This window comes from Panthera onca, chromosome B1, assembly GCF_046562875.1.
Source record: "Panthera onca isolate mPanOnc1 chromosome B1, mPanOnc1 haplotype 2, whole genome shotgun sequence".
Lineage (NCBI taxonomy): Eukaryota > Metazoa > Chordata > Mammalia > Carnivora > Felidae > Panthera > Panthera onca.
In genome coordinates this window covers 163,453,888-163,477,925 of record NC_138342.1, presented here as the reverse complement: position 1 = coordinate 163,477,925, position 24,038 = coordinate 163,453,888, and the positions used below count along the sequence as shown (strand labels likewise).

General features: G+C 49.5%; 1 protein-coding gene across 1 annotated transcript in view; it reads left to right on the top strand.

The window, feature by feature from the left end:
- The first annotated feature begins 12,435 nt into the window (after positions 1-12,435).
- The window catches only part of SFRP1 (secreted frizzled related protein 1), a 43,618-nt gene continuing 32,015 nt past the window's right edge, over positions 12,436-24,038 (top strand). Inside the window, exons 1-2 of the mRNA XM_060653491.3 lie at positions 12,436-13,315; positions 18,382-18,459. Coding sequence (XP_060509474.1) covers positions 12,772-13,315; positions 18,382-18,459 — 622 coding nt within the window. The 5' untranslated portion in view covers positions 12,436-12,771. The remainder of the gene's footprint in view (positions 13,316-18,381; positions 18,460-24,038) is intronic.

Sequence of the window (24,038 nt, the reverse complement as noted above, 5' to 3'; positions counted from 1 at the left end):
CCAGTAAAGCCAAGGTTGGATCGCAATTAGAGCAAGGATTCCTGCCAGTGACTGTGGAGCTCTGCCAGGACCCTCATTAGTTTGGCGGGAAATCCTTGCAAGCCTTCCTGGATCCTACCACATGCCCAGACACGCTCCCCGACGTTCGAACCACCAGGCTCTCTACCTCCTCTCTTTCACTGGATGACACATGGTTTGTCCAGCATTTCCTCAGAACAAACACCCCCAGGCCTCTGCACACTCGGGTGCTCTCTGTGGTACTCAAGGAGGCATTTTTACTATCCCTCCCATCTTGGGACAGGGTCCAGTGCAAACGGGATAAGTATGTTTTGTGTGGCAAGTTATTACAGGATGAATTCCAGCAGTCCGGAAAGGACGGCTGCCAAGCGCTCCCCTGGTATGACAGGTATATGACCTTCAAAGTCTCCCCTCCTGGCATGACTGTCTCATGGGTGGATTATGCCAGGGAGCCCTTGTTCCACACTCAGTATGGCTGCAGGGTGGAGGGACCCGAGGCAAGTGGCCTGGCATCCACAGATAACCCACTATGTGACCTCAAGCAGACTGTTTAACTTCTCTGAGCCTGTTTCTGACCTTCTTATGCCCCATGTTCATAGTTAGAGGAAGTGGAGGAAGCTCAGAATGTCTTCTCTTAGGATGATGCATGGTGCAATGATCAGATGCCCAGACTGGACCTGTGCTGCCCTGGGAGGACGAGGGGCCCAAGATTGCAAAATCAGATGGGGCAAGATGACAGGGAGCAGTTGAAGAGGGTATGTGTAAGAGGGAGGTAGAATGCACATCAAGTACAGACCTTTGCACATAGTAGGCACTCATTAAATATATGTTGATTGATTGCTGGCCCAAGAGTTCTGATTCCATACTTCGCTTCTGTGTGGTCTGGAAGAAAGATGTAGAATATGACTGCAAACGCATCCTGACCTGGACAATGGGGGCAATTATCCAGAAATGTGAGCCATCGCTCACCCCCCCTCCCACACTAAGTCTTTTGCAATAATTACCTGACATTTCAAATGAGGCAGGATTTTTAAGAACCTATGTAATTGAAACTGGTATTAGAGACTCACATTGTTCCTTGTGCTATCATTTATGCTATCCACATTTATGCTATCCACCTGTCTTCTCTTCTTTAAAATTAATATTTATATTTTTACCTTTTTTTTCAAAAATTATGATTATTGTAGAAATTTTGGAAAATGAGGAAAAACAAAAAGAAGACAGTTTAAACTGCCCATAATTCCAACAAGCAGAGATAATTAACATTTCAGTGTACCTATTTCCAGGCTTTTTAGCTTTTTTCCTTCCTTCCCTGTCTCCCTGCCTCCTCTTTCTACTATTCTTTCCACAAAATCTCAATGATACTACATATATGTTTTTATTCTATATTCTCTGTCATTCATTCATTCATCATTCAGCAAGCCTTTATGAATCGAGTGCTTACCAGGAATACCAGGGCACTGCTCTATAGGATACAGTTGTGAACAAAACTGATGAAAATCTCTGTCCTTGGGAAGCTTACATTTTGATAGTGGTCGTGGTGAGACAGACAATAAAATAAATGAGCAAAACATGTGCTTTGTTAGAAAATCATAAGAAGTAGGTAGGGAAATAAAGTAGGAGAAGGGACTAGGGTTTGGTGGAAAAGGGAATAGGGAGAAGCTGGGTGCAATTTAACTAGGAAAGACCACCCTGAGTGGCTGATGTCTGAGTCTGAACCAGCAGGGCAATATTCTCTCCGAAGATCCCCCATTTTCAGGTTCCAAACTTCAGCATGACTTTTTCAGGTGTATAAAAAATCTAGGCAAAATTCGTGTATCAGTAATGCAATGGCTAAGGAGAAAAATGCCAAGAAAAGTGCTCAAAGCCTATGACCAAGTCCTGGGTCTTCTCCTCAGGGTGATCTGAGTATGTCCAGGGCAGGAAAGAGCACGCTGTGGGGGAAAGAGGGTTTGGTTTGGGTAGGGGGGCGTTGCTGGTACCTGCTGGTCACAGCTATGCCAACATGTTGGCTCTCTGTTGCCTCCCCTCTTGGACAAACCTGTTTAGGAATAAAAAAAAAATCACACCACAACAGCTCCATTTTGGGTGCTGGCATTGTTTTTTTCACAGTGATTTTTGCCAACGGTCATAATTACCACTAACATTTCTATTGCACTCTACAGTTTTCCAAGCTCTGGTGTTTCTGGAGTTCCTGATCCAGTATGGGATAGTAAAGTGAAGGAAGTGTGGTCAGAGTTTGTGTTTCCCATGAAATTTGAAAGTTTGAATGGGTCTAGAGCCTCTCAGTTCCTCTTCTTCATAAATTAAGGACCTGAGGCTCAGAGAAGTGAAGAGGTTGAAAACAACACTCAGGACCTCAGGCTGGAAAACTTTTTAGCTCAATGTTGCATCCACGAAAACAGGTGTCTCACATAGGGTTGATGTTATACAGCATCATTCCCTTCTAGCAGCCAAGTTGATTTTTCTGATGTAAAATTCCAAACGATCAAGATTGTTTTGGAATCAGCCACTGGTACCAGGGCCCTCAAATTAAAAATGAAACCTGTCTTGCCTGTTTTAAGTAGCAGTTTCTTTGCCTGCCTCTGGGCCCATGTGGGCTCTGTCTAGGGATGGGCCTGGGTGGCTGGTGTCAGCCTCAAGTATCATTCCTGGGTTGCTTTGAGTGATGGTGGTGGTGGGGGGCAGGGGTGCGGGGGGGCGGGGAGGGATCCCAGGAAGTCACCTGGTGCTGGTGCCCCAGTGCCCATTAGCCAACCCTGTATGAAGTCCTGAATATGGACTTTGTCTGGTGAGCTCCACTGAGCTCCGAATGGACTAAAGCCAGTCATTTGGCAAAAATCAGCTCAGTTGCCGCCATTGTTCTTAAAGAGGCAGTGCTGAATGGGCTGTGGACTAATGTATTCTATTATGCCCCTCAGGCTGGCCTCTGAGTGTTGGGGAGAGGGCTGCATTCCACATGCGCTCCCTCCCTCCCCTGCACTCTGCTCTCCAGCCCTGCACTGGCCCCAGGGAGGAGCTGCTCAGACAGCCCCCGGACCCTGGGTATCTCACCTCCCAGGAAGAGCGCTTGATAATCAGCTGTGGGGAAGGTGCCCCATCTGTAACCCCTGCAGTAGCAGGAAAGGGTGTTGAGAGTGGCCAAGAGTCCAGTAAGAGAGCCAGGAATGGGCATGGAAAGGCTTGGCTGCTGAGAGGAGCAGGCATGTTGCCCCACATCCCTCCCCCACATCCACCCATCATGCAGCCTGTGTCTGCTGCCCCCTTTCTCCTGAAGCCCTTTGACTATCAGGAACATCCTTCCTCTGGAGAACATGACGGCTCATGGGATATATTTCAAGCAGCCTGCAGATCTTTCATTCCAGGGTCAGTTATGCCCAAACCAGGAGAAATATGATGTGTGAAAGATAAGGGGAGAGGATTTGGAGACAGAGCTCACACATTTATCATATATGCCCTTTTAAGCACAAAGGAGAGGCTTATATGAGTCTTGGGACACTACCTCTTGCTCCTTGTGTTTTGCAAAGCTAGGTCTCTATCCAGGATTTCCCTTCACCTTGGAGAGCTGGAGGGGACCTCAGCCAGAGGAGTGAGGACAGAAGCCAGTGTGTGGCCAGCTGGTTTAGGTGTCCTCCCTAACCAGATGGAAGTTTAGAAGTGTGAACTTCCTGGCTCCAGGACTTGGTGAGCTCGTTCTTCAGAGCCTTCTCTCCTTTCTGGACTTTCACACTCTTCCTCCCCAGCACCCTAGTTAATCTGCCACAGGTGTACTTATTCTCACTGACAATAGCTACCCCATCTCTGGAAAGCTATCAGAAGGCTGAGAGCCTACTTGTTTAGGATAGTTTGGGTGGGGCTGGGGTTGAGGAGGTGGACAAAATGATGGGGAGAGAGAGAACTGTCAGCCAGTCTGACAGAGTCGTTAGACCTGAGAGCTATGGGGACCTGCATATGCTTAATGCCACAGTGAGGTAGGTTCCTGGTCACTTGTTCTGGGGCCATGGCCCTAGCATGGCCGTTGGCTGCTCTGAATTGCTGGGCAGTGAGTGGGCAGATGAATGCTCCCAGATGAAGCATGCTGTCCTGACTGAATGTGACATCTCAGCCTGAGCTCTTCACACCTCCCCTCTCCCGAACCCTCTCTTCTGCACTCAATCCTGCTTGGTTGCTTTGATGTGTGTCTTTCCTACCTCTATGCTTTTTGGGTTTTGGGAATACAATAAAACCTTAGTTTGCGAGCATGATTCATTCCAGAAATATGCCTGTAGTCCAAAGCACTCATGTATTGAAGTGAATTTTAAGAACCATTGGCTCATTTGTGATCATGTACTACTTGCATTGCAAGACATTGCTAGTTTATCAAGTTAGAATTTATTAGAAATGTTTGCTCGTCTTGTGGAACATTCACAGAACAAGTTACTCGCAATCCAAGGTTTTACTGTACATCTTAGATGGCTTCTCTTTCTCATGTGACTCAGTCCAGGCAGAGGTTATGGTCAGGAGAAAAGAGAGAATAGAATAAACTCCAATCTGAAATCCCTGCTAATTGCAAGGAGGCAATTTCCTTGGAGAGGGGATGGAAATAAAAAATCTGGGAATGTAGGTGAGTTAAAATGGTGTAGGATGTAGAACACTTCATCCTCCAGAAAGAGTAATTTATTCTCCTGTCAAGGCGCCAATGATAATGGCAATAAAAGAAAACATAAGTGATGGTGGTAAGGATTATGTGGCAATTTAGGAAGGAGCCAGTTATATATTTATGGACCAAAATGGCTGGAAACCCTTCACACCCGAGGAGTTAATGCAGAACTTGGGAAGTGCTCCAAGGCTGAGTGTCTCTACTTGGGAAGTTGTTATTTATGGAGCTTTAAACGGGGTATTCAGTAATTTGGTGGTCTAGACTATAGTTAAAAATAAAGAACAAAGGGTTTGATGGACAAATTATGCTTTCCTGAGGGGTGGGGGCTATGGCTTTCTTATAACACTCTGAGTGTTAGAAGGATTGATAAAAGGCAATGTTTGTATAGTGACAGATATTAAATATGATAGAGTGTGGAACTGCTGGAAGATTACAGAAGCCTCCAGATATACAGCTGCTTAAAATACAGTGCGTGGGGAAGAACGCAGGGTCTGTTCACTCCTGGCTGCTGTAGTCAGCTTCAGAAGGGCCAAGGGATGGCCCTTCTTTGCTGCCTAATCTTTACTTGCTAACACCTCTGCAGTGTGGCTTCCTGAAGAAAGAGGGTTGCCTGTCCACCCTTTCTGTTGGAAAACCTAATTTCGTTATTAAAGAGCTGTCTGAGGGGCACTGGATTGGCTCAGTTGGTTGAACGACCCACTTCAGCTCAGGTCATGATCTCATGGTTTGTGAGCTCTGGCTCTGTGCCAGGCTCTGTGTTGATGGAACAGAGTCTGCTTTGGATTCTCTGTCTCTCTCTTTCTTTGCCCCTCCCCCGCTTGTGTGCTCTCTCTCTCTCTCTCTCTCAAAAACAAACATTAAAAAAAAGAGAGAGAGAATTGTCTGAATGCTCTATACTTGCGGTGGCTGAGGAGCTTGTCTATGACTTAGTTTCCTATTCAGAAAAGTGGGCCCTTCGAGCGGGATGCTAAATCTAGGGATACAGACACATGCAATGCATGTTGTGAGACAAATCCCCCAACGCTTTGAAATAGGGTGCTTTGCAGCTATAGGAATCAAAACAAGAGAAAAGCAGGCACCTGGAAGAGTTTCTTAGGATGGTGCTTCTCAGTCTTAACTATGCATACAACTCACCTAGGAATCTTGTTAGAATGCAAATTCTGATTGGATGTGTCTGGGGTGGAGCCTGAGATTTTGTGTTTGCTACAAGTTCCCAGAAGATACCGATGCTGTCAGTCTGGGGACCAAACTTTGAATAGTAGAGTCCTAGGAGACAAGCAAAAATTAGAACTTGAAGCCTTTGAGTTTTCTGTCTGCTTGGAGAGTCTCTAAACTATAGATCTGTGCTAGTTAGGTTTATTTCCAGCTGTAAGAAAGAGAAAACCAAAATGATTTTGGATTCGAAAAAGTGAGAGAGAGATTGTAGGTCTCACCTGACAAGCATTCCAGGGCAGGCCTTTGGGCCATTCCTTACAGACCAGGTTCTTTCCATCTTCCTGCTCCTCCACCAGAGCGTGTGGGCATTTATCCTCATGTGTGTGGTCTCATGGTTGCCAGCTTGCTGCTGTATCTCTTGGGATCCCACCTGAATTCTGGGCAGGAAGAAGAGGGAAAGGTCAAGGTGCATGACTTCTAAGGCCGACTATTTTAAAAGGCTTTCTGGGGGTGCCCCACTTACCAACCTGCACTTAATTCTCAATGCTTAGAGCTGGGTTATAGGACCGATCTCATTTGGTGACCACAGGCCCGCTGCACACCTAGTGTGTGGCAGGCACTGGGCTAAGTCCTGGAGATATGAGGCCAGAACAGATATAGTTTCTGTCCTCAGGAAGCTTCTAGAGGAACTCTGGACATGTAAACAGGCAAGGGGTGTTTGAGGAGAGGTGCTCAGATAGCCTTGGTACCCAGGGGCAGACACATGCCTTCCTTGACCCCTTCTAGCTGAGAGGCTCTGAAGAGTGGCTGGCCAAGAGAAGGTGGAGAGCTGAGTCTTGGACGGGGCAGGGCGTCAGCATTACCTTAGGCACAGAGGCACAAGGCAGCATGGTGCATTCTGGGAACTGCATATCCACTCACACCACTGTTGTCATTGTCCCAGTGTCCCAGTGGGATCCAGCCAGTACACACCTGTAGGGCTTGCACAGGTGATTTTCATCAGACATACAATCTTACCACTCATGCCATCCCAGATTTTAAATAATTTAAATATCACCCCTGGAATCATCATGGAACTCTGGAAACGTCTAGGCCCTAGAGAGGACCATAAGTAGGACTCCTGCCTTAGCAGGACACCCTAGATTAGCTTTTGTATAGTCTTCTCTTTCCATCTTTCTCTCAAGGGTATATAGTGAGCCCTTTATCTCTTGGCATGGTCTTTTCTCCCTTGGAGTCTTTCTTTTGGGCATCCACATGATGGCAGGCCAGCTATGCATGCTTTATGGGCAGCTGCCAGCACAGAACACTGGGGTCACCTCTGCAACCCTGGCCAGGCCAGGGCACCCATTCTTGCAGCATCCCCCAACCCCCCCCCCCCCCCCCCACTTCTGACGCCTGTATGTACTCACTACTCTATCCAATTCTTTTTCTGTCCTGGGATCCCATAGGAAAACACCCCATGTACTTGTCCAGACCTTCAGACCTCTGTCTCCATCCTCCCTCTCTTTCAATGCCATCTTTTCCTTCTAGCTGGCCTCTTGGAAGAGTCCAATAAATGAATTTATGATAAGACATTAAGGACAGCCGAAGGCTCTGCAGGCTTCTCTTCCTAAGGGTGAACATTGAGCAAAGGCAATTCAGCCTAATGCAGAGTCAACAGAATTGGAATCCAAAGATCTGTGTTCCTGACTTGAGTCTGTCCTGCACCAGAGTGCAGTGGTGGGTGGACTGGTGGAAAGGGGCCCATCACTTGGAGCCTCTGGGTCTTTTATAAAATGGGAATAATGAGCTTCTCTGCCAGCTGTGAGGCTTTGTGTGAGGTTCGAAGGCGATAAGGCAGGAAGGGTGCAAACGGAGAAAGCCTGAAGGAAGACAGCTTACTCTATTGGGCAGGCACTGTGCCTTAGCCAGCGGAGGCCAGCCTGGTACAGGAGGCTGCCCCCTGCCCGGATGGAGGCCCCGGGTGATCGCTTTCCCAGCCAGCCCTGGACTGGAGCTGGGAGTGAAGCTCTCCGGAGGAGGGGAGGAGAGCAGGAGTGTGATGATGGCTCTCTTCCACTCTTCCTCCCTCAGCCCCTCATTCGTATCCCAGCTGCTGTTGAGAAAGGTGGTGGAACTGACTGGTGTGCCCGCCAGGAAGGATTAAGTCAATACACACAGGGCTCCTTGGGGAATGTGTCCCGCCTCTGGGCCACTGCCCTCCCTGGAGAAATCTGGGCAGATTTCTGGGCTTGCAGTCATGGAAGCATGTGCCAGTTCGCCTTCACAGGGAGAGGGGGAGGGGTCCCTAAAGACCCATTTTTCCTTCCCAGTGAAGCCTTGAGCTCTGAAGCTAGAACCTGGCACCATGTGTTACAGGGCCAGAGCCCCTACCAGCGTCTCCTGCCCACTCCACTCCCAGGTGTTGTCAGAGGCTTCTGGAAACCTGGCTTTCCAGGTACCAGCCCCTGTTTTTAAGAGGATTGCCTTAAGAGGCTGGGGATCAGTGTTCACTGCAGCGTCAGTCCCTGCAGGACTTACTGGAAGCTCTGCCCTCTTCCTGAAACAGCCCACTGCATTCATCAGCCCACCCGCTGGCTGCCCATCATTTAGAGCAGCCTACTCTGTGTATGCCCTGGGGAGAAGGAGGTGAGTCTTCAAGCATCTGTGCAGCAGGTCAGCTCTGGACATGGACCAGAGGAGGGTCAATACAAAAGCCCCACACCCTCTTTACAGTCTTTGTGTAAGGGGCTCATGATCATTTCCTTTAGAATTCAGATCTAGGGAAGATTTTTCTTTCCTGCAGACGTGAGTTATTCATGCTTGCTTTTTACCTTGGTTCTTGGGAAACGCAGTGCAAAATCAATGCTCAGGCATAATACCTCCCTTAGATTGGGTATTTCACATACCTGCCTCCTTCTACTATATATTGATGCACTTTTTGTGATGGTGGGCTTCACCAAGCACTGGCTGTGTGCCTGGAACAGTGATAGATGCTGGGGATGCCCACGTGAGACAAAATATGACAAGATTCTGGCCTTCCAGGGGCTCACAGTCATGTAGTAGATACCCCAAAGCAAACGGTTTGAAAACATCCACGTGAGTGCTGTAACAAAGTGTGCACAAGTGCTCTGGGTGCAGGGCGGAGAGAGCAGTTCATCCGACTAAGGGTGGAGAAGGCAGGTGATGGACTGAGAGGAGGTCAGGCAAGGCTGCTGGGAGGAGGCGATGCCCGAAGGATGGGTAGTGGGTTTGCCAGGTAAAATACAGGACACAGGAGTTCAGTTTAAATTTCACATAAACAAAGAATACCTTATAGTATAGGTATGTCCCATGCTCTATTTGGGACATACTTATACTAAAAAACTATTAAAAAGCATGTACTGTATTTTATTTTCCAGAGTAGTGGGACAGGCATTAATAGTTCTGTTTTACAGATGAGAACTCTAGGGCCAGAGGGATAATGTGCGAGCCATTCAGCCTGTGAAGACCAGAACACAGGCATTACTCCATATTTCCTGACTCGGGGCCAGAATGCTGTCCTCTGCATTGTACCAGACCCACAAGCACCCAGCCATAGACAGGACACTCTCTTGCCCTGGATAATGGAGAGGATGCTGAGTGTATCTATGGAGTGTCCGAAAAACCACTGACAAATGATAATGGAGCAGAATAGGAGGAAGAGGCTGAGGCTGAAAAGCAACCCCCACCTTCCCCCCCTTTTTCTAGGAATGGGCAGGAAGGAGCTCTGTGTGTAAGAAGAGGCCACCAGGTAGGCACCTGGGAAGCCCCTGCGTGGTCCTGCTTGGCCCCAACATTCGGCTTTGGGCAATGGGAAGACTGAAGAATGCCTCCTTAAGCTGGTGTTATGAAGCAACAGGGAACACATTTCCAACTTTCATGTATGGGCAACTGGCAGTATGGGAAAATCAAAACTTTTTTGAGATGAAAAACACGTTTCAAGTAGTATTTTGCTCCTGATCATTTAAACCATTCAAGGAAAGGAGGTGTGCTTCCTGGCTCACAGCTCTCATATTTCAAAACCCTGGTTTCTGGGAGCTCTGTCACATCAATAGCATGTTTAAAAAAATCTTTGTTCTAGAACTTTCTCCTCTACATACACAAATGCTTGCTATTAGGAAAAGGGAGACTGGACTTTGAAGCACCAAGTTTTGATAGTGTGAATAAGGACAAAAACCTGTATGCACCTCTAAAGTACAGTTTTCAGGTTGTTCTGCCTGGCGCTATTATATGATATGTGAACTGATTGGCAGTGGGCAGTCACTCTCCAAAATCTCAGGTACAGGTTCTGGTCTGTCAGTGGTACTGAGACTGAGTCCTTCCTTTCCAGCTGGGTCTTTGGAGGAGCCAGAAATGTACTGGGTTTAGGATTCTGGGTTCTTAGTCATACCAACACTCCCTGTCTGTCCTCAAGATGACTGTGTCCTTGGTACAGCCCAAGAGGCCTCTCTCCCAAGCAGTAAGATGGGGTGGAGGGTTGGGGGTTGGGGTGATCAAAGTCCACAAGGAACAACTAGGTGCAGCCTAGCTCCCTCTCTCAGTGGGACTGTGAGATTTTCTCCTTGAGACCCTCCGAGACTGGTGGAGGTCTACTACTGAAAGTAGCTATCACCCAGGCTACTTTCCAGAATTTTAATGGTGGAAAGACATAAGTTCCCACCATTTGGGGAAACTGCAAACATGAGTGAGAGGTCAGCTAAGCGTGGATTCAGAGATGAGAGGATGTTATCTACAAACACAACTCTTTCCAGTGCGTGAGTAAACAGACACATTTGGTTTGGAACTGAGGGCCTGGCTGTAGGAAAGAAAAGGACCCTCTACCAAACAGCATTTTTCTCTAAATGCCCCTTGAATTGAGAAACAGTTGCCCAGTCTCCTGCAGTCTATTCTCTGTGAGGAATGTCTTCCCCAGCTTCTTGGGCTGAGCATCACCCATTGTTTGGGGATTAACCCTTGGCCATCCAAAGTCTTGCTCTATCTCTCTCATCTCTTTCCCTCCATTCTGCCTGTCTTTCTTTGCTGCACCTTTCATGAGCTGAGAAATGACAGAGAGGATGACCGTGCAGCTGCTTCCAATGTGGGTGGCTGAATCACAATCGCTGGATGGGCACGACTGCTTTAAGAACAGAGCCTTACTTCTTCATGAACTCTGGTAGTTGTACTTGGAATCCGTCCATCAAGAAATTAGGTCTGCAGCGTCCAAAGCAAGCTTCCCCAGAGCTTTACAAACAAGCTGGCCCAGCAAGACAACACCACCTACAGTGCCTGCCTTGAGCTCTGAGATCTGTGGCCCATTTGCCACATGCAGTAGTGTCACACTGCTCAGATGTGGGTTTTCAGCATCCTTGGCTTCCCTCCACACACACTTCAAGATATAGGCAGTGTAGAGACCTAACAAACTTCACGAGATGTTTGTGGTTGTCACCTGTCCTCAGGGGTCAGTCATGGTCACACTCTCAGCTCTCTGGAGATTGACCCTTCCTCTCAGGGTAATGTTAGAAATATACAAAAAAATTCCCAGAGACTCTGAGGGCAGGGAGACTTCTGTTTCCTTGGGGGAGGGGTTGCCTTTAGAGAGGGCCTGCTGTATATCTACTGATACACTCTTTTTGCCTTCTGCCTTAATGGGGACCCTGGGTTTTGACCCGAGGTTCCTGGACCAGCTCTGAATGTAGCATGTGAGCCTGAGTGATGGACTTGATATTTACACAAGCCACACTGATAAGTGCACATGTGTTTTTAATGTTTTGGCTTTCTACACCACAAACATGTCAATGTGTATATGTGGGCACACACAAGACTTGCTGTCAGGCTGGGACTTGAGTATGTCTTTTCTTTTCTCCTTTCCTTTCTTCTTCTGTCCTCCTAAAGCTAACACCTCTGTGAGAAATATTTCCTCCCACCCTGAGCAACATTGGGACAGTTACCTACTGCCTCTGGTGTTGTCTGAGGTTGGCCACCGACCGGTTGTCCCACCTGGAAGGGTGCTGCATTTTTAAACCGGCAAGCGGCTGGAAGGCTTAAACCCTCCCCCTTGGGTTTGCACGAACTGAGCCTGGACACCTGGACGGCTGGGGATTTAAAAGCAGACCTCCCTTGGTTCAGCCTTCCTGAGCCCGGGTTTGTCTGAAATGGTCTGTCTTTGTACTGCAACTACAGAGGACAAAACCGGGGAGGTGGGCTGCTTGTCTGGTGGGCTGAATTTCTGCCTGAAATTAGGAAAAATTGTATTAAAAAAAAGGGGGGGGGGTCTTCAGTATGTCACGGGTTTGCAAGTACTGTTAAGGTTCCTGGCTTTTCATCAAGCCTACTCAAGTTGACCAGCGTTGACTGTCCTCTTTATCCACCCCACACTTTTATCTATCCCCTCTTTCTTTTCCTGTCCGTTCCTTCCATTTTCTCCTCTCCTTCCCCCACTTCTTCCGCTATTTATTTATTTATTTTTGGTTTTGTTTTTTAAGGGGTGTTGACCTGGGTTTAGTTCTAGTAAACGGAACCCTCTTGCAAGTGAAGCGATTGGTTAATTGCGCCGGTGACTGACGTGCTAAATGAGTGCGGCTCGCAGCAGCCGGGAGCTGATTGGCTGCGCAGGGAGTCTCCGAGGGCTTTGCAACAGGAGCACCGGGCACTCGAATCCTGCAGCCTCCCGAGTAAGTGCCGCGCGCCCGCCCGCCCGCCCGCCCGCCAGCCAGCCCGCCGCGCGTCCGGGAGCCGGGGCAGCAGCACTCGGCCCGCCGCGCGCGCTCCCCTTCCCCGCGCGAGCTCCCGCCGCGGCGCCCGCCGCAGGCCGAGGGCCGCCACCCGCCGAGGACCGGGCAGGAGCGCGCGGCCGCCGAGCCGGGCAGCGCTGGGGCCGGCGCCTTTTGTCCCTGGAGGTCCCTGGAAGTTTGCGGCGGGACGCGCGCGGGGAGGCGGCCGAGGCAGCCCCGACGTCGCGGGAGCCAGTGCGCCGAGCCAGCATGGGCAGCGGGCGCGGCGCTGGGGGCCGCCGCTGGGGCGCCCCGGGCGTGCTGCTGGCGCTGGCCGCCGGGCTCCTGGCCGCGGGCTCCGCCAGCGAGTACGACTACGTGAGCTTCCAGTCGGACATCGGCTCCTACCAGAGCGGGCGCTTCTACACCAAGCCGCCGCAGTGCGTGGACATCCCGGTGGACCTGCGGCTGTGCCACAACGTGGGCTACAAGAAGATGGTGCTGCCCAACCTGCTGGAGCACGAGACCATGGCCGAGGTGAAGCAGCAGGCCAGCAGCTGGGTGCCCCTGCTCAACAAGAACTGCCACATCGGCACCCAGGTCTTCCTCTGCTCGCTCTTCGCGCCCGTCTGCCTCGACCGGCCCATCTACCCGTGCCGCTGGCTCTGCGAAGCCGTGCGCGACTCGTGCGAGCCCGTCATGCAGTTCTTCGGCTTCTACTGGCCTGAGATGCTCAAGTGTGACAAGTTCCCCGAGGGCGACGTCTGCATCGCCATGACCCCGCCCAATGCCACCGAAGCCTCCAAGCCCCAAGGTCAGGCCGCCCCGTCCCACGCGCGCGAGTCCCCTGACCCGGGCCGGCGGGGCACCCGCGGACCCGCCGCGGGGATGCCGCTGCCACGCTGATCCGCCCCCTCCCCCCACCCTGCCCCGCTGCTCCTCCCTGGAGTTCGGACGTGCTCCCTGGAGGTTGCTCTCAAGCTGTGCAATGAGTTTTAAAAAGTCCGAGGTGTCGCTTAGCACCTCTACCAGCCCAGGTGCACGGCGGGCTTGGCCGGCAGCGGTGGCCGCGCCTGAGCCCCAAGCAAGCTCCGTGCGGTGCCCCGGGCGTCGCTTCCTGGGATCCAGGGTCGCTGTCTCCACACCTGAGACAAAGCCTTATGCTCCACAGGAAAGGAGAGCCCTTCTCTCTCTGGGAGGGAACCGAGTCCCCATCGAAGTTTTTCACACCCGAGACGGGATGCCCCAGGAGGAAAACACCCAAACCCACAGTGTAGGAAGCCCAGAAAGGCCGAGAAAATGCTAAGGCGCAGCTTCGTTTACTTTCATAGGTTCGACGAGGATTAAAAAACCCAAAAACCAAACACCTCTCGCTTCCCTCCAGCTTTCCTGAGCTAGTCACTGGGCCTAGGAACTCCGGGAGGGCTGAGAACTGGCTGAGAAAAAAAAAAAAAAAAAAGTTTAGAAGCTGAGGATTTGTTTCTCCACCCTTTTCAGGTGGTCTGCTTGGGGAGGGTTGGGGCTGGAAAGCTGGTTCTCCCATTCTTGCATACCCCCTGCTTCTCCCATTTACACAAATCCTCAGGTAATTAGAAAGATAAAAATGTAATTAGCTCATTGTTCATCTCTCCTTGGGGAGTGGGGCTCCGCAAATTGGAGACTCTCCTAACAGTCCCTGGAGGGGCCTGAGCTTCCTCTCAGAACCCCTCCCACTTAAAGGGCAGCTTTTGAGTGGGAGGGAAAAAAATCCCGGAGAGGCAAAAAAAAAAAAAAAAAAAAAAAAAAATCAAAATAAACAAGCAAAAAATGCAGCGCAGTGGCCTTTTATAGGAGCGAATTCTTCAGAAGCAGAGTTGAGGCTGAAAGATGTGCATATAGTCTGGGATGGGGGCCCCTAGGTGCCCTCAGCACCAGGGCACGTGTCCTGCGGGTTTGCTGAGGAGGGGTTTAGGGTGGGGGACTGCCTGCTTGCTGGCTTAGCTCATCTCCAAGGATGCCTGAGAGAGAAGTGTCCTCTGAAGGGCTTATTCTTCCAGAGTGAGGGGGTAGCATGGGGACAGGGGGCCCCAAACTTGAATGCTCCTGCTTCTTCTAGGGAGGGAGGAAATCGGCCCAAAGTGATGGGCATTGGGTGGCATGGACCCCTGCTGGGTGGGAAACCTGGCTGTCTGGCTGCAGTGGCCAGGGCACCTCTGCTCCCCACCTCCTGGGTGTCTGCACAGGGTTAACCTTCGGGGAAGTGCGGCCCTTTGGGAGCAAGAGCTGAGCAATTACCTAGAGCAAACAAAGCACTTTGTGTTCTGCGGGTGTGGAGCCATCCCCTGCAGCCCGCAGGATTTTCCTTCTCCCCTTCCTCACAGGCCAGGAGATTAGCCCAGCTCTGCCCCAGCAGCCTCTGCTCCACTCCCGGTTGTCTGTTTCTGGGACAGCCCAGGCACGTGAGGTGGGGGCCCATTGGGGGAGCACCTTCAGAGGGGAAGATGGGGACTGCTTATAAAGGGGGAAGAATCCTCCTAACCGAACCCCTCAAAAGGCTGTGGTGGAAGTAGAGGAATACCGAATAATTGTTGTCTTGCCTTTGACTCCTTGGCTGCTCTTTTCACTTGTCTGCTATCTCCTCAGGGGCCTCGGTCCCATGCTCCTCTCCCCTCCGCTCTGTCCCAGTAGTGCCTAGGCAGTCGCCCTCCCAAGGCCAGCTGCCCAAGGGAGACAGGCTGTGGAGGACCAGTCAGGTGTGGGGCTTGGGGACTGGTTCTCCCCTCAGTGTTTATGGTGAGAGGCCCTGCCCGGAGAGGGCACCTCTCCAGTGCTGCAGCCCTTCGGTGGAGGGAGTCCCACAGGACTTCCCCCCACCCCCCCCCAGGATGCCTGGCCACTGTCAGCTGAGGTGGGTCTGGGAGAGCTGTGTGTGTGTGTGTAGGGGTAGGCTGACACAGACCAAACTGCCACATGGCTAGTGGCTCCAGAATGGAACCGGTACTTTTGGGTGAGAATAAATACAGATGCGTGACTTTTATTCTTTCTTCTGATTCTCTGAAATTAAAACCAAATTTTCAAAGCAATGCGTATCTCTGCATGCTCTAGGCTGGTTTCTGTTCACGTAATTGGTCATGTTTTGGGGTATTGGGCAGGCTTTTGCAGCCATGTGTTATTAAAGATAAACTTGACAATGAGAGATGAATGAAAAGATGCTTTTCCCTCCAAAAGGCTGATGCCCCAGTGACACCCACATCTGTTATCGGAAGAGGCATAACTGTATAAACTTTCCAGGAAAGTCGTTTCTAAATCTTGCACTTAACGTGAGACCTGTACGTTCCCAGGCCGATAAACTGTTGTTCCTCCTTCCCGCTTAGGTTTCACTGATTTAAGTTCTATGAGGGAGCACATCGTTTTAGTTTTAGTTTTTGCTGTTTAGACCTGTTGTGCATTAAATCAGCCTGGCTGTTTTAGTTGCAGATTGCAGAGGTCATGGTGCCCTTGTGTCTCGAGAGCCTTTCTTAGGGTCCTTTCTCCATGTATCAAGGAGCTGGTCAGGGAAGAACTGCTGTGTGTGTGTGTGTGTGTGTGTGTGTGTGTGTGTGTGTGTGAAAGAGAGAGAGAGAGAGAGTGTGTTTGTGTGTAATTGTGTGCATGTGTTTGTGTATGTATCGGTGTGTGTGTGAGAGAGAGTGCAAGCAAGCTGTGTGCGTGTGTGCATTGATTTTTGAAAAATCACTTAATCTTAATTCCAGTGTTGTGGACTTTCTCCTCTACTCCCCCTAAAATATTAATGAGCCACAAAACCTTTCAGTTTTTGGTTCCTTTGCTTTAAACGTTATTTTAAGTATACCTTCCAACAGTGATTTAGTTCTCCTTCTCAGATGGATGGTGGATTTCTCCTACTGAGACAGCCTGCAGGGCCCTGAGGACACGCCAGAGGGGGCGCAGATTAATATTGCATTACACATTCCTCCCTTCCCGGATCAGGCTGCTGCAGAGTGCCATAAGAAAAGTTGAGATGGGGGTTAGCCCTGTGGAGAGCACACAGAGCTCACCCCAAGAGCTCTTTCCACCTTGAGTGGCGCTGAAGGTCAAACATTAATTGATGAGACTGAGAAAATGTCCCTGTTGGCTCCGGAGCCCTCAGCTGCCAGTCAGATCAGGGAACTCAGAGGGTCCAGAGGAGATGATGGGGGTGTGCCAGGGCGATGGTGTTTTATATTCTCACAGCTGCTTGCTCGGTGAACACTATATTCATAGACACTTTTAGTATGATAACTTACACTTAAAAAAAGATAATAATAAAACAAAGAAAACCCCAAAGCACAGTTCACACTCCTAGTATAGGTAACACGTAGGACCTCCTTTCCCTGTTTTTTCCCCATGGAAGCAAGAACCATAATGCAAAATTCTGGGTAAGTTTTTCCTTTTGTCAGAAACACCACCTCCAGAACCCCATTGCAAGTTCTGACTGAAAAGCAAATTTCCAAATTCTGGGCCCAAAGACAGTCATAGTCTTCTGCTTGGAGTGTAGCTGTGATTCTTGCTGCCCTGAGGACATGGATGGTGTCTGGCCCTGGGTATAGTGTGAAGGTGGAGGGGTGTGGCCTCTGCTGGGCCATGAGGGGACCCTGCTTGGAAGTGGGGGTGACCGGCTGTGCACTAGGTATATCCTGGGGGCAGCCCTGGCCTGGCAGGGCTTGGCAGCAACTTCCACAGCGTCAGTATCGGGGGAAGCTTTGCCCATTTCACTGAGCCGCAGGGGAACTCCCAGGCAGGAGATGCTGCCACGGAAGCCACAGAAGCCATGGAAGCTACAGGAGAGGAGAGGATGGGGAGGAGGAGGACCAAGGGCCTCACCTCTTACCATTTTGCCTTGGGGTGGCTTTCCTGGGCTCCTCAGCTCCAGCCGGGCTTGGCCTCCGGTGGTTGGCCAAGGTGTAGTGCCTTTAGAATGTGTAAAATGCTTTCCTAGATGGTGGGTTCCACTCCTAGAGTTTGATAGGTGATGGTGGGGGTGGGGGTGATGGTGAGCAGCTGCCTCGCCCTTCTGGGGATTCCACTGCCTACTTTCTGCCTGTCCTCCCACAGAGGCACTTTACTTTCAAGGGATCCCCTCCAGCAGTATTTTGGCTCGGAGACCTCCGGCCCTGGCCTCAGAAGTCTCCTCCCCCTGTGCCTAATGCCTGGCAGTGGCCCTCATGCCTGCCACACACACACCTCCTCTTCAAAGCCCTTTACCGTATTGTGAAAACGCCTTCAGAGGGTTCCCCGTCTGCCCACCCCCCCGGCTCTCCCATTTGGCAGCTCTTGCTACCCCGGTCCCCAGCCACCACTGCCCTCCCCCCCCCCCCCATCCCCAGCCCTCACCTGGCAGGCAGGAACTCGCACTGCAATAGCCTTTTTGGAAGGGGTGTTCGGGGCCTGCGGCTGGAGTTTGTGAGTCTGGCTGAGTTTCCTTCTTGGCTCCTAGAGAGGGGTTCAGATTGATCTGCTGTCCTATTGGGAGTTTGGGAATGGGAAGGGGGCAGGATTCAGAGAGGGATGTTTAAGGGAGAGAGGAGAAAGAACCGGAAACAACTGGAATAGATGTGTTTCCCAGGGACCACCACACCTCATCAAACTGGAGTTCAGAGACCCGCCCTGCCTAGCCCTGGATAAGTTTGGGTTAAATGGTTGTACCATATTCAACAGGTTTTCAAGAAGCTATGTCTGTTTGGCTTTAGGTCCAGGGCTTCAGGACTCTTCTCTTATTCTCCAGTTGCCCTTCAGAAATTCCAGGAGACCTTTAACTACTTTCAGCCTGGCCCTGGGGCCGACCTCTTCCCCAGGGGCAGCTCCTTCCAGAACCCCCTACCCCTGGAACTCACAGCTCCTCTTTCTCTTCTTTTCCTTTCCTAGGCACAACCGTGTGTCCTCCATGTGACAACGAGTTGAAATCTGAAGCCATAATTGAACATCTCTGTGCGAGCGAGTTTGGTAAGAAATCATCCCTGGCTGCCTCTAGGAGGTTTGGCATTGCCTGGTTCTTCCTGATCTGCGTCCCTGGTGAACAGAGAGCCCGGTGACACATCTTTTTGGACCTTTATATTCTCTCCGTCCATTCTCCCCGAATGGTTGCTGTTCTCGGGCCCGTGGAAATCTAGACAGGGTGGAGGGCTGGCTAGTTTTTATTAAAGTCAGACTTAGCTTTGGCCCTTCTGTGTGAGGGATCACTGGACAACTTTTGGGGACCTTCTCTGGGAGTGGAGGGAGGTAGACTTGTGGGCAGACGGAGAGGAGTTAGGTGACAACACCACTCCTTGGATGCCTCCAGGAGGTGCACCCAGGAGGTCCTGCCCACAGCTCGGCCTTCCCTCCACACAGGCTCTTTCTCTATCCACCCCTAGGTGTCAGCACCACCCTGCCCACACTCTGAAATGACTACACGGGGTGTCCTCCCAGGGAGGGAGTGTCCACCCAGGGAGGGTGTTGTCCAGTGCTGAGGGCCATGATCAACTCCTTCCTGACACAGACAATTGACATTCCTCCAGTAGTGGGAATTGTCTTCCCTTCTTCCCAAGTCACTGTGCGTTAAAAGGGACTTCTAGATCAGCACCTGCAGCCCCAGGGGGAAGTGCTGTATGTGGCCTGGGGAGCAGATCTCAGGGGCACTTTCAGGGATGGTTCCTTGTAGTCTGCCTCATAGGAGACCTGACACCCCGAGACTATCTTCTCTGGGAAAGGTAGCTGTCAACCGCATCCATTTGGAGGGCTGACTCCTTCTATTTTATATGGATGGTGAAAAGTGGCTCGGCTCAGGCCAGGCCCACTTTGCTGAAGGAAGGTTCAGCCTGACACTGAAAGTGCATTTCTCAAGGTTCCTTAGCAGGAGAAACAGAACGGTAGGTAATGTGAGTCTTTGTCCATTTGGGGCTGCCAACTCCATGTTTTCATTAACTAAACATAATGAAGGGTATGAAAGGGACTTGTTCTGGCAAAGTGCTGGGCCTGAGTCACACAAATAGGGCCTACACATGCAAGTTGAAGGAAATCATATAAGTGACGCATACATTCTCAGGATTGTCATCATGACTGAAGACCCCAGGTGGGAGAATTCAGATCCTTTGCCGCAGAGAGCTTCTTGAGCATGAAAATGTCTTGCGTGCTTTATTTCTGCACTAGGTGTCTCTGCCTCCTTTGTTCTTGGAGGACCACAGGACCTCTAAGAAGATTAATCTGGTGTGCATTTTCCCTCCTGTCTTTGAATCACATCCTTTTTTCTTATTGCCATTTTATTTATTTATTTTTTAAAGTTTATTTATTTATATGCTTTGTGAGAGAGAGAGCAAGCGTGCATGTGTGCATGAGTGAGCAGGGGAGGGGCAGAGAGAGAGGGAGAGAGAATCCTAAGCAGGTTCTGTGCTAACAGCGTGGAGCCCGACTCAGGGCTCTATCTCAGGAACCGTGAGATCATGACCAAAGCTGAAATCAGAGTTGGGCGCTTAACCGACTGAGCCACCCAGGTGCCCCTGTTTTTGTCATTTTAAATGTAGCCAGATGAAATTGTAGAGTGTGCCTGCAGTGATGTGTGCAGACCCTGGTTACCCTTCCACCTACTGGTAGTTATATTTGCTCCTTGATGCTCACCCCCTTGCTTCATCAGAGGGTGGTGAAAGCCCAGTCTAGCCTGGTACGTCTCCTACTGTAGAGTCTGTGGGTGCACAGCCCCATACTGCATTAGCAACAAGTTTTTCTTCCACAAATGGAGCTGAGATTCCTTCCCAAAGATGCATGTGGACATAGAGGAAAACTCTCTCGTAAACCCTGACGAGAAGCCTTTTGCTGCATGGCTGGGGCAGAAAGAATCTGTTGAGATATGGCTGTGATCCCAAGGAATCCTTACAAGGGATACCTAAGGGGCCACATTTCGATTTCATGGGTCCTCTTCAGATATTATATATCAGCACACTCACTTTTAGGAGTTGGCCCCCTGATATTCCAGCAAATCCAGGGCACCGTATTAGAGTAAACTCTGAAAGGTAATATATCAGATGATGTTTTGTGCTCATATGACTTCTGTTGGGCTCACCTCCTGAGGGACAAGTGATGGCAAACTCTGGAACTCTGTGTGTGTGTGCAGGTGATTGACTGACTATGCCTTCCTGTTCAGGAACTCAAATTCAATGTATCTGATCATTCATTGATTCATGTATCCCTCCATTCATATTTCTTGAGTACAAAACACTGTGCTAGATACCATGTGCAAAAATACTTAACTTAGAATAAATTAGAATTTAATTAAACATTTTTTTCTTAAACACTGACCAAGCACTAATCAGTGATTCTCTAGAGAATCATGGAGTCATGACATAACTCACCAACTGAGGAGGGGGCTGTGGGAACTCAAGGCCAAGTTAATGTTAAGGAGGTGTCGGAAGAGAACCCATGTCTTCATGCCCAGAGTCTTTGTCTAGAACTTACCAGCTTGTCATCAGGTCTCCTCCCTCCATTCCCACTTGCTCACCACAATTCTGGTGATTAGGGGCTTTGTGGCAACCAGTCAAACTAGAGACATTCTCTAGAAGTGGGCCAAAGAGGCAAGCTTTGGGGAGGAATTTGAATGTGGAAGGTTGACCTTGCCGTGTAGGGTAGGGCTCTCAAGGGTGTCAGGTTCCTCACCTGGGGATGGATATCCTTTTCCCCACTGTAGTAGCTGCCTGCTGAGTCAGCAAGCCACCTGCTTACTGCCTATGGGAGGGAGGGGTAGATCTTATTTTAATAACCAATCAGGTCTTGGCAGATCTGAATGATTGGTTGTTTGGGATTGTTCATTTTTCCCTGAAATAATTTTCTTCTCAGGTTCAGAGAATTTTTGAGGTCTTCCTGGACCCCATAGGTCATCATATCACATCCACTTATTTCATAAATAAGGAGTCTGACTTTCCCACCTGGAGTTCTTTTACTCTGTGTCATGCTGCCTTCCTCATTTAGGAGAAGAACAGCCATTGGGCTTTGCCACGGAGGCCTTTAACCCCTCAGCATGGTGGGTATGGTGTATGCCAGGCTCCTTTGAACTGGATGCAAGAGAGACTTTTCGGGTGTTTTTGTTTGTAATGTTCTTATAAGGCAATAAATAGGATCTTTTTTTTTTTTTTTCACTCTGCAGGAGCTGAGCTTAGCTCTGCCCTTCTCAGCATCCTGGAGAATGCAGCCTTGTTGAGAAACTTGTTTCTTAGCTCAGTTCATTTCAAGTAAGTGAGGCAGTCAGCCACGCTGATGGGATTCAGTTAGGAAACAAAGAAATTCAGCAATGCAAGCTGACACACAACAGAGAAGAAAAAGAATGTTTTACTCCCTACTCCAGGGATCAAACTTTGCATTAAGTGGCCCTGACATCCCTGGTGGGAAGGCATCAGGTTGTTGGAAGGCTCTCTATGAGCTCTAGGAAGAAGGGGGTGCATTCCTTCTGGGTCAGCACACACACTCGCCCTCCTGCTAATGCGTCCTCAGACTCCTGCGGCCTCCGTGGAGATGGGCGTGCACAACCCGTCACCTCTTTCCCAGGCAGTGCATTTTTAAATCTCTGGCGGGTCTGCTTGGCCACTAGTCTCTCCACCTCTGCACTGTACCCCCTCAGTTCAGAGCGCATTTTTTTCCCCCAACAGGGAAAAAGCATCAGTAGAAACACCTGTGTGCTGATACTCAGGAATGCAGCTGGATCAGCCTGGATCAAGTACCAGATGTGGGAAAGCCAAAAGTTAGATGGTGCAGAGTCTCTGAATTCAACATGGTGGCCAGCCTGCCTGCCACGCTTAAATCAGGATGCACTGCTCTGCCTTTTGTTCTCTCTGCTTTTCCTGCTATGTGACAAGAGGGTGCTGCTGCTCCGTTCTCTTAAACAGGCCAATATAGTATTTGCAAGCTGCCACACTAGTTATCTTGCTGTTAACAACTCATAGCCATCTTTCCTTCATGTTAGCTTATCCCAGGGGTGTGAGGATCTGATTTATAATTGCTGTGAGGTTAGGGCCCCACCTCTGGCCAGTCTCTCTAGCTTCTCCAGTATCTGTAAACACCCTTAAGCTTTTCTGGTAGAAATGTGCATGGTGCTATACTTCTGCCAAGATCGTTCAGACCTTCCTCTTGGACTGGCTCCTCCACTTTTTTGAGCTTGAGAGTTCAGGTGGCAGCGTCCTTTACCCCAGTATTTTTTTGCTGTGGAAAAAAATTTCTTTGCCCCCAGAAATTTTCCTTGCCTTCTGGAAGGATTTTTTTTTTCCATTTATGTGTTTCCTCATAAAGAGTAAAACCATACTTTATAACACCAAAATGAGTCAGATAGGAAAGAAAAGAAATCAGTGCTCACTGTTAGCATTTGGGAGTATTTCCTAGAAAAGAAATATTTTCAGAGGTTCCTGAACCTTCACTAATTTGTTCTTGCTCTGCCTTCCTCTTCTTTCAAGGTGTCTTGGCTGTGCTGCTGTTTGGAGGCACAGTGTTTTACTCCCAAGGGTAATTTGATCTCTTGCAAAAAGTTCAGCCTTTCCAAACTAAACCTTGGGTTTCCTCCTGCAGGTGAGGAAAGCTGGCTGCCAGCACAGTAATTGCAACATCTGTAAGCTGCTTGAGAGCAGAGTCTGTGTCCTGTACCTTATTTTACCTAATGTAAGATGCCCATTAATTATGAGATGCGCTATTCATTTTGTACCACTGACAAAGGAAATATACCTCATGTTAAAATGGGAAGATAATCCGTGTCTTAGAATGAACAAAACAATGCCTGTTTGTACTTAAATAGTTCCTGGAAAAGTGTCTTCTTCTCCACGGTCGGCATGAGATGCAAGTTTGTCAGATGAGTATTTGAATGACAGGATGGCAGGGATATGGAAACTGGACTCCTTTTTTTGTAAAAGGAGAAAACTCCTTTCCAAGTGACTGTGTACCACAGGTTAGTTGATTTCAAGGAAAGCTACACACCCTGTTTTAGGTGAGTGAGTGTATATGTGTGTATGTTAAAAAAAAAAAAAAGCACTCACATCCAGAAATCTAGTTCGTTTAAAGTAAAATTAAATAGACATGGGGAAAGGGCACTGTTACCCCCGGGGTGGAGTCAGCGGGCTGAAAACAACTGCTTTTTATTGTCATTGAAGATCTCTAAAATACATATCCCATATACAGATCTGTAAATACTTGGAAGGGATTGTTAAGGCATTTCACGTGCGGGAAAACCCACTCGGTGCTTTAGGTCCATGGGAAGTGTCGCTCATGGCCCGCAGTCTGTGTCTCTATGAATTTGACCATTCTGGGTACTTCATATAAGTGGAATCCCACAACATTTGTCCTTTTGTGTCTGGCTTGTTTCACTTAGCAAAATGTCCTCCTTATCATTTGATGTATGTATAAACTGTCATGGAGAAGGGGAGCAAGGAGGACTGACCTTTCACTTCACCTCTGGTCTCTGAAGCTTTTCTGGGCATGGGTGAAGAAAGGTGGGGGAAGGGATGAGATAACATAAGGGGGCTATTCACAGCCTGCACGTGTGGCCCATTCCTTTGGGTGTTGCATTGCTCGTTCGT